The sequence below is a fragment of the Euprymna scolopes genome, unplaced genomic scaffold (assembly GCF_053919585.1).
Source record: "Euprymna scolopes isolate OS-2025 unplaced genomic scaffold, ASM5391958v1 sca869, whole genome shotgun sequence".
Lineage (NCBI taxonomy): Eukaryota > Metazoa > Mollusca > Cephalopoda > Sepiida > Sepiolidae > Euprymna > Euprymna scolopes.
In genome coordinates, this window is record NW_027633956.1 from 3075 (window position 1) to 19311 (window position 16237).

A 16237-nucleotide genomic window follows, 5' to 3' on the forward strand; every position below is an offset into this window, starting at 1 on the left:
AATATATTTTTATATTTTTTTTGAGGTTTCTTTAATCCCCACTTTAGTGTTAATTGTTGGTTGGGGATATCAACCTGAACGTTTGCAAGCTGGTATATATATAATGTTGTATACTATTAGAGCTTCCTTGCCTTTATTAGTTAGTTTATTAGTTTTAGGGTATTTATATAGATCTTTTAATATGATTTTGGTTAATTATTTGAGTTGTGTGTTAATATTGTATAATGTTAATTTTCTCTGGTTTTTAGGTGTAATAATAGCTTTTTTAGTTAAGTTACCTATATTTTCTGTTCATTTATGGTTACCTAAAGCTCATGTAGAAGCCCCTATTGCAGGGTCTATAATTTTAGCTGGTGTTTTATTAAAGTTGGGGGGTTACGGTATTTTACGCTTATTAATGGTTTTTTTTTTAAATGATATTTTTATTAGTAAGGTTTTAATAATTATTTCTTTATGGGGCGGGGTTATTACTGCTGTTATTTGCGTAGGCCAGAGGGATATTAAATCACTAATTGCTTATTCTTCTGTAGGACATATAGGTTTAATGTTGGCAGGGGTTTTAAGAAAATTTATATGGGGTTGAGAAGGCGGTGTTTTGATAATAGTTTCTCATGGTTTTTGTTCTTCTGGCTTGTTTTGTTTAGCTAATTTAGTTTATGAAAAATTTAAGAGCCGTAGCTTATATTTATATGGGGGTATGCTCAATATAAATTCTATTATGTGTTTGTGGTGGTTTTTATTTTGTATTGGTAACATAGGAGCCCCCCCAAGTATTAATTTAGTTAGGGAAATTATATTATTTTGTTCAGTATATATATATAGAAGTATTTTTATTTTAATTATTGTTATTATGGTTTTTTTGGGGGGGTTATATAATTTAATTATATTTATTAGGACTCAACATGGTAGTGTAATAAATTATATAAATAGAAATTGTATTAATAATTCTAGTGAATATTTATTGTTATTTCTTCATTTATATCCAATTTTATTTTTTATTTTAAATGTTGGTTATTTAAATAAATTTCTTTTATTTTAATTTAAATAGCTTAAATTAGAGCATAACGTTGAAGGTGTTAGGGTGATTATATTAATCTTTGAATATAAGGTTTTGCTGGGAAATATAAATTTTGAAAATTTATTAAAAGTGTTCGATTCACTTAAAAACTTATTTATATAATTTGTTTTTATGAAAATCAAGTTATACATTATGGTGTATGTGCACATAAATTTTTGATTTTTAAAGGAAAAGTTCAATTCTTTTTGATGTAGTGTTTGGTTTACATAGTTTATAAAAAATATTGAATTGCAAATTCAAAGAAACAACAATTGTTTAAACTTATTAGAATGGCAGATCAGTGCACAGGATTTAAGCTTCTGTTAGGGAATGTTTATTATATTTCTTCTAATAATGTTGGTGGAATTAATATCTAGGATTATTTCATTTATTTGTGCACTTTTGGCTGTTGCTTTTTTTACTTTATTAGAACGAAAAGGGTTAGGTTACTTTCAGCTACGGAAGGGTCCTAATAAAGTTGGTATTATAGGTTTACCCCAACCTTTAGCAGATGCTGTAAAGCTGTTTAGAAAGGAGTTAGTAAAACCTACTTTGGTTAATATTTTCCCATTTTTAATTTGTCCTTTTATGAGTTTATTTTTAGGGTTAATGCTATGAATTCTATATAATAATTATTTTGTTTGTTCTATAGGTGGTTTAAGTATACTTTTGTTTTTGTGTGTTTCTGGTTTAGGTGTTTATAGTGTAATAGGTGCTGGGTGGTTTTCTAATTCTAAGTATGCTTTATTAGGATCAGTACGTGCTGTTGCCCAAAGAATTTCTTATGAGGTTAGAATATCTTTAATTCTTTTGAGTTGTTTGATTTTTGTTGGTAGAATGAGTCTAAGAATTCTAATAAAGTATCAGTATTATGTTTGAATTATTTTTGTAAATTTTTTTATATTAATTATATGATTTGTGTCATGTGTTGCTGAAACTCATCGAGCACCTTTTGATTTTGCCGAAGGTGAGTCAGAGTTAGTTTCTGGTTTTAATATTGAATACGGGGGAGTAGGTTTTGCTGTTTTATTTATAGCTGAGTATAGAAATATTTTATTTATAAGTGTGTTAGTAATTAGCCTATTTTTTGGGGGTGTTATTTATGTTGGGTTGTTTGGCTTAGGTTTGTGTTTATTTGTAAGTTTGGTGGCTTGATTATTTATTTGAGTTCGAGCAAGATATCCTCGATATCGTTATGATTTATTAATATATTTAATTTGAAAAAGTTATTTACCCAGGGTTTTGAATATTTTAGTTTTTTTATGTGCTTTTATTTATTTATTTAATTTTTAACAAGAGATAATTTATTTAAAATATTAACATTGGAAGTTAAAAATTAAGTGTTACTTATCTTTTGATATGAGTTTATTATTATTAATTTCCATAGGGTTTTCTTTGAGTAGAGTAAGAATAATAGTTATTCAACCTTTGAGGTTGGGTTTTATGTTAATGAATATAGTATTTATTGTTAGTGTTTTAATAAGTATAACTATTTTTAGGTGGTATGGGTATTTATTGTTTTTAGTTTATGTGGGTGGTATACTGGTTATGTTTATATATGTAATTAGTTTAATTCCTAATTTTATTTTTCTTTCGGGGAAGGTTTTTTTTTATTTTTTTGTGATTTTCTTGAGGTTTATAGTAATAAATTTTTTTATATTAAAGGATATAGTTAAAGTAGTAAATAATAACATAAATATGTTTAATTATGATAATTTAAGTATAGGAGGTAGAAGTATTATTATGATATATGATAATTTTTTTTGTTATTTGTTGTTAGGTTTTATTTTGTTATTTGTACTAATTAGTGTTGTAAAAATTTGCTATTATTGTGAAGGGCCACTTCGTGTTTTTAAATTTAAATAGTTATGCTTAGTTCTTTACGTAAAAGTCATCCTGTTTTAAAAATTGTAAATGGTAGTTTAATTGATTTACCTGCTCCCGTTAATTTATCTGTATGGTGAAATTTTGGTTCTTTATTAGGTTTATGTTTGGTAATTCAAATTGTTAGGGGTTTATTTTTAGCTATACATTATACTTCTTGTATTGAAATGGCTTTTGACTCTGTAATTCACATCATGCGTGATGTGAATTATGGTTGAGTTCTTCGTTATATCCATGCAAATGGGGCTTCTTTTTTTTTTATTTGTTTATATTTTCATGTTGCTCGTGGTATTTATTATGGTTCATATATAATAATGGAAACTTGGAATATTGGAGTAGTTTTATTGTTTTTGGTTATAGGAACAGCTTTTGTTGGTTATGTGCTGCCTTGAGGTCAAATGTCTTTTTGGGGTGCGACAGTAATTACTAATTTGGTTTCGGCTATTCCTTATGTGGGTGAAATAATTGTTTATTGAATTTGAGGAGGGTTTTCTGTTGATAATGCCACTCTTAGTCGTTTTTTTTGTTTTCACTTTTTATTACCTTTTGTTTTAATTGGTATAGTAGGTTTACATTTTTTGTTTTTACATCAAGGGGGTAGAAATAATCCTTTGGGGATTAACTCTAATTTAGATAAAATTCCTTTTCATCAGTATTATAGTTATAAAGATTTATTCGGGTTTTTTATTATATTATTATTATTAATTGAAATTAGGATATTATTTCCTAATATTTTAGGTGATTCAGAAAATTATATTCCTGCAAATCCTCTATTAACGCCTTTGCATATTAAACCTGAATGATATTTTTTATTTGCTTATGCTATTTTACGTTCTATTCCTAGTAAATTAGGGGGTGTAGTGAGTTTGGTCATATCTATTTGTGTTTTATTTTTTTTACCTTTTTTACATATCAAAGGTTGTCGTGGTTGTGGTTATAATTTGTTTATACAATTAAATTTTTGGTTGATAATTGGTTGTTTTTTTTTGTTAACATGGATTGGAGGTTGTCCTGTGGAGTATCCCTATGAAATTATTGGTCAAGTTTTCAGGGTAATATGATTTTTTGTATTTTTAGTCCGTCCTTTTTTAGATTTATTATGACTTTATATTTTAGATTATTAAGATATAAATTATAAAGATATAAATCTAATTTTGGTTTACAAGACCAAGGTTTTAATTAAACTATTATAACATTATCTATAAATTATACATATCACGTTATATTATCAATTGTATTTAATATTTAATTTAGTTATTTTGGTTTTATTAAATATATAAAGGTTATTTGTATTTCATCATATGATAGATGTGTTAATTATTAAAATAGATCAAAATATTAAGAAAAGAAATAGTCAATTAATGGGAGATAGTTGTGGCATAGAAAAGTACTAATAAATTAGTGATTTAAAATTGACAATTTTACGTTATAAATTAACTAACTTTTCATTAATTTTCTATTATTGAATTTAATCATTTAATAAAATATTTTATATTAACAATTTCTAATGTGATTGGCATAAATGAGTGATTTGCTCCGCAAATCTCTGAGCATTGTCCATAGTAAATTCCTGGACGATTAGGGTATAGTATTAGTTGATTTAATCGTCCAGGAATTGCGTCTACTTTCACACCCAGGGATGGGACAGTTCATGAGTGGATTACATCTGCCGATGAGACAATTACACGAGTGTTTGTTTTTATGGGAAGAATTAGATGATGATCTGTCTCTAATAAACGGAATTGTCCTAAATTTAAGTCATTTGTTGGGATTATGTAAGAATCGAATTCGATGTCTATGAAGTCTGAGTATTCATAACTTCAGTATCATTGGTGACCTATTGATTTAATTGTGATTAAAGGTTGGTTTGTTTCATCTAGTAAATACAATAACCGTAAAGAAGGTAAGGCCAAGAAAATTAAAATTAGGGCGGGGGCTACTGTTCAAATAGTTTCGATTTTTTGTCTTTCGGTGATATTTAAACATGAAAATTTATTAGTTATTAAAATAAATGATATGTATATTACTATAGTTAGGACTATTATAATAGCAAACATAGCGTGATCATGAAAAAAGATGATTTGTTCTATTAAAGGAGAACAAGCGTCTTGAAATCCTAATTGTCCTCAATAGGTCATAATTAAATATATAATGCTCCTGTTTCTGATAATCTATGGAAATCAACCGGTAATCGATTATCTCATTCTAAAGATGTGGTTAAATGGTTCGATCAGACAATTGTACGTTGTGAAATTAATCTTTCTCATACGATAAAAATGAAAAATAAAACACTTGTTAATGATAATATAGACCCTATTGAAGATACTATGTTTCATTTTGTGTAACAGTCCGGGTAATCAGAATACCGGCGAGGCATGCCAGCTAATCCTAAAAAGTGTTGAGGAAAAAAGGTTAAATTCACTCCTAAAAATATTGTTAGAAAATGAGCTTTTGTTCATTTTTGGTTTAGAGTTAAACCTGTGATTAGGGGGTATCAGTGATTGAAACCCCCAAATAAAGCAAAAACAGCTCCCATAGATAAAACATAGTGAAAGTGAGCCACTACATAATAAGTGTCATGGAGTATAATATCTAAAGAAGAATTTGATAAAATAATACCAGTAAGTCCCCCCAAGGTGAATAAAAAAATAAAACCTATAGCTCATAATATGGGTGTATTATATTTTACAGGGGACCCATAGATTGTGGCGAGTCAACTAAAAACTTTAATTCCTGTGGGAATTGCAATAATTATAGTTGCTGAGGTGAAATATGCTCGGGTATCTACATCCATACCAACAGTGAATATGTGGTGGGCTCACACAATAAATCCTAATAATCCAATAGATAGTATTGCGTAAATTATACCTAAAGCACCGAAAATTTCTTTTTTAAGAGAGTGGTGGGAGACAATATGTGAGATAATACCAAATGCTGGTAAGATTAAAATGTAAACTTCGGGGTGCCCAAAGAATCAGAATAAGTGTTGATATAAAATAGGATCTCCCCCTCCTCTGGGGTCAAAAAAAGTAGTATTAAAATTTCGATCAGTTAATAGTATTGTAATTGCCCCGGCTAAAACAGGTAAAGATAGAAGTAGTAAAATAGCTGTAATAAAAACCGATCAGACAAATAAAGGTAGCCGTTCTATTTGTAGCCCTTCTCAACGTATATTTATAATAGTTGTAATAAAGTTAATTGCGCCTAAAATAGAGGACACTCCCGCTAAGTGAAGTGAAAAAATAGCCAGATCTACAGAAGGTCCTGCATGTGAAATGTTTCTGGATAATGGAGGGTAAACAGTCCATCCTGTACCTGCACCTCTTTCTACAGCTGACGAGGCTAGAAGTAATGTAAGTGATGGAGGTAATAATCAAAATCTTATATTATTTATACGAGGGAAAGCCATATCAGGGGCCCCTAATATTAAAGGAACTAATCAGTTACCAAATCCGCCAATTATAATAGGTATTACTAAAAAGAAGATTATAACAAAACCGTGTGCGGTTACAACTACATTATATAGTTGGTCATCATTTAATAATGAACCTGGTTTACCTAATTCAGTTCGAATTATTAGACTTAAGGAGGTCCCTAATAAACCAGATCAGATACCAAAAATAAAATATAAAGTACCAATATCTTTGTGATTTGTTGAGAATAACCATCGCATAAATTAAATAAATATGGTGATAATTGGGTAAATAATAAAACTTCTTATTAAATTTAGTGAGATAAATGATTTGTAATTTTTGATATTTTTATTTGTTTTAAATATGGAGTATGATTTAATTATTAGTATTAACGATAAATTTAAATAAAAATATAAGCTAATTAAAGTTCCCAGTAAAAGAAATAAACATAAGATAAATAGCTTTATATTTACTATAAAAATTAATATAATTAATTTAGATATAAAACCCAATAATGGTGGTAGTCCCGCCAAAGATAAAATTATGGAAATGATAATTATATTATTAATATTATTTTTTTGAGTTAATATAAATATATGATTCCCAATTTCTGAGCTAATTAAATGTATTAAAGGGATAGAGATGATAATATAATTAATAAAATAAAATAATGTTAGTGAGTTGTTAATTAAGATTATTGATGTTATTCAACCTAAATGAGAAATTGAAGAATATGTAATAATTAATTGTAAGTTGGTTTGGTTAAGTGCTATTATACTACCAATTAATGTAGATAATATAGAGATAATTATAATTAAGGTAAAGTTAGAGTTAACTAAGCTTAGTATAAATAAAGGGGCTAATTTTTGCCATGTTAGTAACATAAATAGAATTCTTCATGATATTTGTTTTCTAATATTAGGTAACCAAAAATGCATAGGAGCCCCCCCAAGTTTAAGTACTAAGGATAAAAGAATTAAGTTAGTTACTATATTATTAAATATGGTATACCATGATAAATTATAGATATATATTATAATAGAACCGAAAATTAATACTCTAGATCTTATTCTTTGGATAATAAAATATTTTATTGATGCTTCAGCTTCTAGTATTTTACCTTTAATATTTATTAAAGGTAAAAATCTCATTAAATTAAGTTCTAAACCTATTCACATAGTTAATCAGTGAGAGGATGATAGAGAAATTAGTGTCCCTAAGATTATGATAGATATAAATAAAAAATTAGATGGAAAAAATTTATTATTCATAAAAGGTAGAACAATTTCGAGTTGCTCAAAATAAAGTTAGCAGCCTTATTTTATTACCTTAATTACCTTTATTTTAATCAATTAAGAGATCCTTGGTTTCATTCATGAATTAAGCCCAGGAGTAAAATAATTAAAAATATTACGGATCTTATTATAGGCCAATATGTATTTGAGTTTATAATATGTATAGTTAAAGGTATTAATAAGATGATTTCTACATCAAAGATTAAGAAAATAACAGCCAATAAAAAGAATCGCATAGAGAAGGGGGCTCGAGTGTGGATTGAGGGATCAAACCCACATTCGAAGGGGGAGTTTTTTTCTCGGTCTTTATAGGATCGCTTATTAATTGTTAAACCTAAAATGAGTAAAAATATATTTAGAATAATTAAAATAATAGCGTAGATTATAAAAGTTAACATAAACACAGAAGGGATACCTTATAATTTATAACATCAATATAATCCGTTCATACCGGCGCAGTGTTTGGCCAGCGAAGTAATAAATATTACAGTTTTTTAATTAACAGTTAAATGCCTCTTTTTGGCTTTTCACTGTTTATGTGGTATAAAAGATAATATCTTTCTTTATGAATGCAAATCATATCTTCTATATAAAGTATAATACCTATTTAAATATTTATGATCCTCATCAGTAAATACATGTGTATAAAATTAATCACACAACATCTACAAAATGTCAGTATCATGCTGCTGCTTCGAAGCCAAAATGATGGTCGGTTGAGAAGTGATGGTAAATAATACGTATTAAACATGTAATTAAAAATAATGAACCAATAATTACATGGAGACCGTGAAATCCTGTTGCAACAAAAAAAGTAGAGCCATAAACACTATCTGAAATTGAGAAAGAGGCTTCTATATATTCTTCTGCTTGTAGAATAGTAAAGTATGTTCCTAAAGTGACAGTAAGGGCTATAGCTTGGATTGAGTCTTTATAGTTACCAAATATTAAAGAGTGATGGGCTCATGTCACTGTTACACCTGATGCTAATAAGATTGCTGTATTTAATAAAGGTACCTGGAAAGGATTTAAAGGGTTAACATAGACAGGAGGTCAACAGGCTCCAATTTCTGTGTTGGGAGCTAATCTACTGTGAAAATAAGCTCAAAAAAAGGCAACAAAAAAACAAACTTCTGATGTAATAAATAGAATTATTCCTATTCGTATTCCTAATGACACTTTTATTGTATGGAATCCTTGAAAAGTTCTTTCTCGAATAATATCCCGTCATCATTGGAATATTGTTATTAGAATTAAAATTAAACCAATAATTATGGTATATGTGTTTTGGTTATGGAATCATGATGTTAATCCAACAGTTAGGAATATAGCCCCTAATGACCCTGTTAGAGGTCAAGGACTAAATTCAACAAGGTGAAAAGGATTTCGAGTCATATATATATATATATATATATATATATATATATATATATATATATATATATATATATATATATATATATATATATATATATATATATATATATTTTCATATATATTAATTTTTTTTATGAATTAAGAAGAATTTATTTAATAAGATTGAAATAGTTTTATTTAAAGAGGGGAGTCATATATAGGCACAGGTAAAGGTGTATAAAGAGTTATAATTTTTGTTTAAAAGAGGGTTTATCTGCATATTTAAATTAAAACCGTATTTATTTATTATTTATTGTATCGCGGGATAACTGGATACTTGAAGATATGTGCTCAAGGGATGTTTAGAGTGAATTATATACACGGCGCCATTAAGCAAGGGGATTTTAATAATGGAAGACCTCGGGATGTGTCGTGTAAGCTTGTTTAAATTTAATATCGTGTATTATATATATATATAAATTTATTTATATATATATATTTATTGCTTTGTTTTAAATATATACTGTAAAGGTTAAGTTTTATTTTTTAGACAGATTTAACAAACAAGCGGTAAATAGTAAATAAATATTTGTGGTTATTTGTTGTTTATTTTTATTTTTTTAGTAGACAGATTTAACAAACAAGCGGTAAATATAAATAAATAGGTGTAAATTGGTTATCATCTCAAGGAAAGAGATTTTTATTTAATAATATTGAAATAAGTTTTATCTTAAAAAAAGGAGAAAAAATAATTTTTTTTGGTATAGTTGTTGAAATATATATTTAAATTTAAAATAATTTATTTGAATATAATCGTTAAAATGCATTTTTATATTTAAAATTTATTTGTATAATTGTTGAAAAAATTGCTTATTTAGTTTTTTTTGTTGTTGTTAATACAATTTTTATAAATATATGTTTAATTGGTTTGTTGTTTTTGTTTAAAAGAGGGTTTATCTGCATATTTAAATTAAAACCGTATTTATTTATTATTTATTGTATCGCGGGATAACTGGATACTTGAAGATATGTGCTCAAGGGATGTTTAGAGTGAATTATATACACGGCGCCATTAAGCAAGGGGATTTTAATAATGGAAGACCTCGGGATGTGTCGTGTAAGCTTGTTTAAATTTAATATCGTGTATTATATATATATATAAATTTATTTATATATATATTTATTGCTTTGTTTTAAATATATACTGTAAAGGTTAAGTTTTATTTTTTAGACAGATTTAACAAACAAGCGGTAAATAGTAAATAAATATTTGTGGTTATTTGTTGTTTATTTTTATTTTTTTAGTAGACAGATTTAACAAACAAGCGGTAAATATAAATAAATAGGTGTAAATTGGTTATCATCTCAAGGAAAGAGATTTTTATTTAATAATATTGAAATAAGTTTTATCTTAAAAAAAGGAGAAAAAATAATTTTTTTTGGTATAGTTGTTGAAATATATATTTAAATTTAAAATAATTTATTTGAATATAATCGTTAAAATGCATTTTTATATTTAAAATTTATTTGTATAATTGTTGAAAAAATTGCTTATTTAGTTTTTTTTTTGTTGTTGTTAATACAATTTTTATAAATATATGTTTAATTGGTTTGTTGTTTTTGTTTAAAAGAGGGTTTATCTGCATATTTAAATTAAAACCGTATTTATTTATTATTTATTGTATCGCGGGATAACTGGATACTTGAAGATATGTGCTCAAGGGATGTTTAGAGTGAATTATATACACGGCGCCATTAAGCAAGGGGATTTTAATAATGGAAGACCTCGGGATGTGTCGTGTAAGCTTGTTTAAATTTAATATCGTGTATTATATATATATATAAATTTATTTATATATATATTTATTGCTTTGTTTTAAATATATACTGTAAAGGTTAAGTTTTATTTTTTAGACAGATTTAACAAACAAGCGGTAAATAGTAAATAAATATTTGTGGTTATTTGTTGTTTATTTTTATTTTTTTAGTAGACAGATTTAACAAACAAGCGGTAAATATAAATAAATAGGTGTAAATTGGTTATCATCTCAAGGAAAGAGATTTTTATTTAATAATATTGAAATAAGTTTTATCTTAAAAAAAGGAGAAAAAATAATTTTTTTTGGTATAGTTGTTGAAATATATATTTAAATTTAAAATAATTTATTTGAATATAATCGTTAAAATGCATTTTTATATTTAAAATTTATTTGTATAATTGTTGAAAAAATTGCTTATTTAGTTTTTTTTTTGTTGTTGTTAATACAATTTTTATAAATATATGTTTAATTGGTTTGTTGTTTTTGTTTAAAAGAGGGTTTATCTGCATATTTAAATTAAAACCGTATTTATTTATTATTTATTGTATCGCGGGATAACTGGATACTTGAAGATATGTGCTCAAGGGATGTTTAGAGTGAATTATATACACGGCGCCATTAAGCAAGGGGATTTTAATAATGGAAGACCTCGGGATGTGTCGTGTAAGCTTGTTTAAATTTAATATCGTGTATTATATATATATATAAATTTATTTATATATATATTTATTGCTTTGTTTTAAATATATACTGTAAAGGTTAAGTTTTATTTTTTAGACAGATTTAACAAACAAGCGGTAAATAGTAAATAAATATTTGTGGTTATTTGTTGTTTATTTTTATTTTTTTAGTAGACAGATTTAACAAACAAGCGGTAAATATAAATAAATAGGTGTAAATTGGTTATCATCTCAAGGAAAGAGATTTTTATTTAATAATATTGAAATAAGTTTTATCTTAAAAAAAGGAGAAAAAATAATTTTTTTTGGTATAGTTGTTGAAATATATATTTAAATTTAAAATAATTTATTTGAATATAATCGTTAAAATGCATTTTTATATTTAAAATTTATTTGTATAATTGTTGAAAAAATTGCTTATTTAGTTTTTTTTTGTTGTTGTTAATACAATTTTTATAAATATATGTTTAATTGGTTTGTTGTTTTTGTTTAAAAGAGGGTTTATCTGCATATTTAAATTAAAACCGTATTTATTTATTATTTATTGTATCGCGGGATAACTGGATACTTGAAGATATGTGCTCAAGGGATGTTTAGAGTGAATTATATACACGGCGCCATTAAGCAAGGGGATTTTAATAATGGAAGACCTCGGGATGTGTCGTGTAAGCTTGTTTAAATTTAATATCGTGTATTATATATATATATAAATTTATTTATATATATATTTATTGCTTTGTTTTAAATATATACTGTAAAGGTTAAGTTTTATTTTTTAGACAGATTTAACAAACAAGCGGTAAATAGTAAATAAATATTTGTGGTTATTTGTTGTTTATTTTTATTTTTTTAGTAGACAGATTTAACAAACAAGCGGTAAATATAAATAAATAGGTGTAAATTGGTTATCATCTCAAGGAAAGAGATTTTTATTTAATAATATTGAAATAAGTTTTATCTTAAAAAAAGGAGAAAAAATAATTTTTTTTGGTATAGTTGTTGAAATATATATTTAAATTTAAAATAATTTATTTGAATATAATCGTTAAAATGCATTTTTATATTTAAAATTTATTTGTATAATTGTTGAAAAAATTGCTTATTTAGTTTTTTTTTGTTGTTGTTAATACAATTTTTATAAATATATGTTTAATTGGTTTGTTGTTTTTGTTTAAAAGAGGGTTTATCTGCATATTTAAATTAAAACCGTATTTATTTATTATTTATTGTATCGCGGGATAACTGGATACTTGAAGATATGTGCTCAAGGGATGTTTAGAGTGAATTATATACACGGCGCCATTAAGCAAGGGGATTTTAATAATGGAAGACCTCGGGATGTGTCGTGTAAGCTTGTTTAAATTTAATATCGTGTATTATATATATATATAAATTTATTTATATATATATTTATTGCTTTGTTTTAAATATATACTGTAAAGGTTAAGTTTTATTTTTTAGACAGATTTAACAAACAAGCGGTAAATAGTAAATAAATATTTGTGGTTATTTTTTAATAAATTAAGTTTAATTATTGGTGATCATCAGTATATAGAGTGATTAGTAGTGAGAAAATATATCCTTGAATAATACCAATTCCAATTTCGAAAATGAAATACCCTGTTTGGATGAGTAGTACTGTTGAGGAGATAATGTATGAAGATGATATTATTGATACAGTTAGGTAATCGCCGATTAGTGTTAAAATAATATGACCTGCTCTAATATTGGCTGCTAATCGAATAGATAGGGTGATAGGTCGAACTAGAATTCTTAATGATTCAATTACTGGTAGGAATGGAATTAAAAATGTTGGGGTCCCTAAAGGTAGTATTGAAGCTAGTCTTGAATATGGGTTGTTTATGTAAGATGATATAATTAAAGATAGTCATAAAGGTAGTGCTAAGACAAACGTTATAGCTAAATGTCTAGTTGTGCTAAAAACATATGGTAATAGTCCTAGTATATTAAAGTTAATAATGGTGATGAATAGTGATGAAATTATTAATCTAAATCCTCCTATATTTATTCTGTAAGATCGTGTAATTTGGATATTGATTGCTTGTTTTGGTAATGATATTAGGTTATTTATATTTGATGGGTTTACTCAATAAGATGAATTAATAAAGAATAAAGATCATAGTGATAAAAGTCAAGTGAGTATGTGTGCTGAAAATAATGTAGAGTTGTGGTCGTCAAAGGAAGAAAAGATATCAACTATCATTTATATTAAGGATTAATTTAAAATCATTTTCTAGATTAAAAGTCTAGTGCTTAATGTTCAGCCACTTAATAGTTTATATTATTATCTTTATTATTATGTTTATATAAAACTATTTATATAAATGAAATAATTTTATATTTAGTTAAATATATGAGGTGGTCGATTTAAGTCGGTAGATTGTAAATCTATGAATAAGTACATACTTTCTCATAATTTAATAGAGTAAGCTAAAGTATAAGCTGTTGGGTTCATACCCCAAAAATGAATTTTTATTCCTTTATTATTTTAGTAAAATTAGTTTAAATAAAAATAGTAAATTGTGGTTTTACAGATAGTGTTTTTTGACGTTATTTTACTATGTTTGGATTAATTGGTGTTGAATTAAGTTTTAGGGTGTTTTTATTTTTCTCCTTTTTTGTAATAAGTTTAATGATAATTTATTTGTGTTTGAATAATGTTTGTTTTATTTTTAGGTGAGAGTTGTTTAATTGTATAAGTAGAAGAGTCAGGTTTGATTTAATATTGGATTGGGTTAGATGTAGTTTTAGGGGGTTAGTTTGTTTTATTTCTGGGTGTGTCATGGTTTTTAGTTTGTCTTATATAAAAGGGGATTTGAATTATTTTCGTTTTAGTATTATAGTTATGTTGTTTGTTTTGTCTATAAATTTTTTGATTTTTATTCCTAGGTTAGTTTCTTTATTGCTTGGTTGGGATGGTTTAGGGTTGGTATCTTTTTGTCTTGTTATTTATTATCAAAATAGCAAGTCTTTAGCTGCTGGAATGTTGACTGTTTTAATGAATCGTATTGGTGATTGTTTTATTTTGGTTTCAATTTCAGTTTTATTGGTTTTAGGTCATTGAAATGTGTTGTGTTTTTGGGATTTTACTGGTTTTGAGCTAGTAAATTTTTTTATTATGGTTGCTGGTATAACTAAAAGTGCTCAGATTCCTTTTAGAAGTTGGCTTCCTGCGGCTATAGCTGCCCCTACCCCTGTTTCTGCTCTAGTTCATTCTTCTACTTTAGTTACTGCTGGGGTATATTTATTTATTCGTTTTTTTAATTATTTAATTGTTTATTATTGGTTTAGTGTATTTATGTTTTATATTTCTATTATAACTACTATTATATCTGGGGTTTGTGCCTTATATGAATATGATATAAAGAAAATTATTGCATTATCTACTCTTAGTCAATTAGGGGTGATAATAATATCTTTAAGATTAAATATACCTATGATGGCTTTATTTCATTTATATACTCATGCTATGTTTAAGGCTTTGTTATTTATGTGCGGTGGTAATATTATTCATTGTTTTATAGGAAATCAAGATATACGCCAGATTAATAATGTTTCTAGTTTATTGCCTGTTACTTGTATATTTTTAAATGTGGCTAATATGGCTTTGTGCGGTATGCCTTTCCTTGCTGGTTTTTATTCTAAAGATTTAATTATTGAGGGTCTTATTTTAGGCAATATAAATTTATTTATGCTTTTTTTAGGGTTGTTTGGTGTGTGTTTAACTGTCTTATATAGAATACGTTTTTCTTTTTTAATTATTTGAGGTAATAATAGGTCCCATGTTTATACTAATATTTCTGATAATGATGTGAATATAATTTTTGCTATAAGTATACTTGTTTTAGGGGCTTTATGAGGTGGTTGGTTTTTTCAGAATATGTTTAGGATGTTTGAATTGAATATTAATATACCTATTTTTATAAAGTTGTTTGTTCCTTTTTTAATTGTGTCTAGTGTTATTATATCTATTGGTCTTTGAGACGGTGGTTTTATTAAATTAAATTTAAATGTAATAACCTATATTAATAGAAGTATATGATTTTTAAGTAGATTTGTTTGTTATCCTTCTTTATTGGTTTTCAAAAAAATCTCTAATAGAAGACTAAAAATTGTAGACATAGGGTGATTTGAGATTTTAGGTGGTCAAGGTGTTTTTAGTCTAAATAAAATGGTTTTTTTTATCTTAGAGCATTGGTTGATGCTAATAATTAATTGTTATTTAATTGTTTTTATTTTTTTTATTGTTTGTTTTTAATATAAGGGTGTTTACCACCTAATTATGAGCCGAAATCATATATGATATATCATTTCTTATATATATATATATATATATATATATATATATATATATATATATATATATATATATATATATATATATATATATATATTTCATTTTTATAAAAATATAATTATAATATATTAGTGTTTGATTTGTTTAAATAGAAGTTTTGCTTATTATATTATGTAATTTGGCTTTGGTTATAATATAAATTTTTATTAAATTAATATATGTTAAGTTTAATTATATATGTTTTATTTATTTATTTATTGTATTTGGTTTGTTTAATATAAATTAAATATGTGAATATCATTTTTAGTATTTTATTATAATGATGGGAATAAATTACGCAGTATTTATTATTATACAATGAATGAGAGTTTGATATAGTTAATGTAATATAAAAGTGGTTAAATTGGTGCCAGC

At 25.7% G+C, this 16237-nt stretch overlaps 3 protein-coding genes and 1 pseudogene across 3 annotated transcripts; 1 reads left to right on the top strand and 3 right to left on the bottom strand.

Moving 5' to 3' along the window:
- Positions 1 to 4383: 4383 nt before the first annotated feature.
- LOC145276364 (cytochrome c oxidase subunit 2-like) lies at positions 4384 to 4998 on the bottom strand. Its single transcript, XM_080127724.1, is given in 1 exon segment — positions 4384 to 4998. A coding segment is annotated over 1 exon segment (585 nt). The 3' UTR covers positions 4384 to 4413.
- Positions 4999 to 5078: 80 nt separating this feature from the next.
- On the bottom strand, positions 5079 to 5735 carry LOC145276363 (cytochrome c oxidase subunit 1 pseudogene; annotated as a pseudogene).
- Positions 5079 to 13729, bottom strand: LOC145276365 (ATP synthase subunit a-like). Its single transcript, XM_080127725.1, is given in 1 exon segment — positions 5079 to 13729. A coding segment is annotated over 1 exon segment (693 nt). The 3' UTR covers positions 5079 to 13036.
- Positions 13730 to 14308: 579 nt separating this feature from the next.
- On the top strand, positions 14309 to 15799 carry LOC145276361 (NADH-ubiquinone oxidoreductase chain 5-like). The gene is given in 1 exon segment (XM_080127723.1): positions 14309 to 15799. A coding segment is annotated over 1 exon segment (984 nt). The 3' UTR covers positions 15293 to 15799.
- The last annotated feature ends 438 nt before the right edge of the window (positions 15800 to 16237 follow it).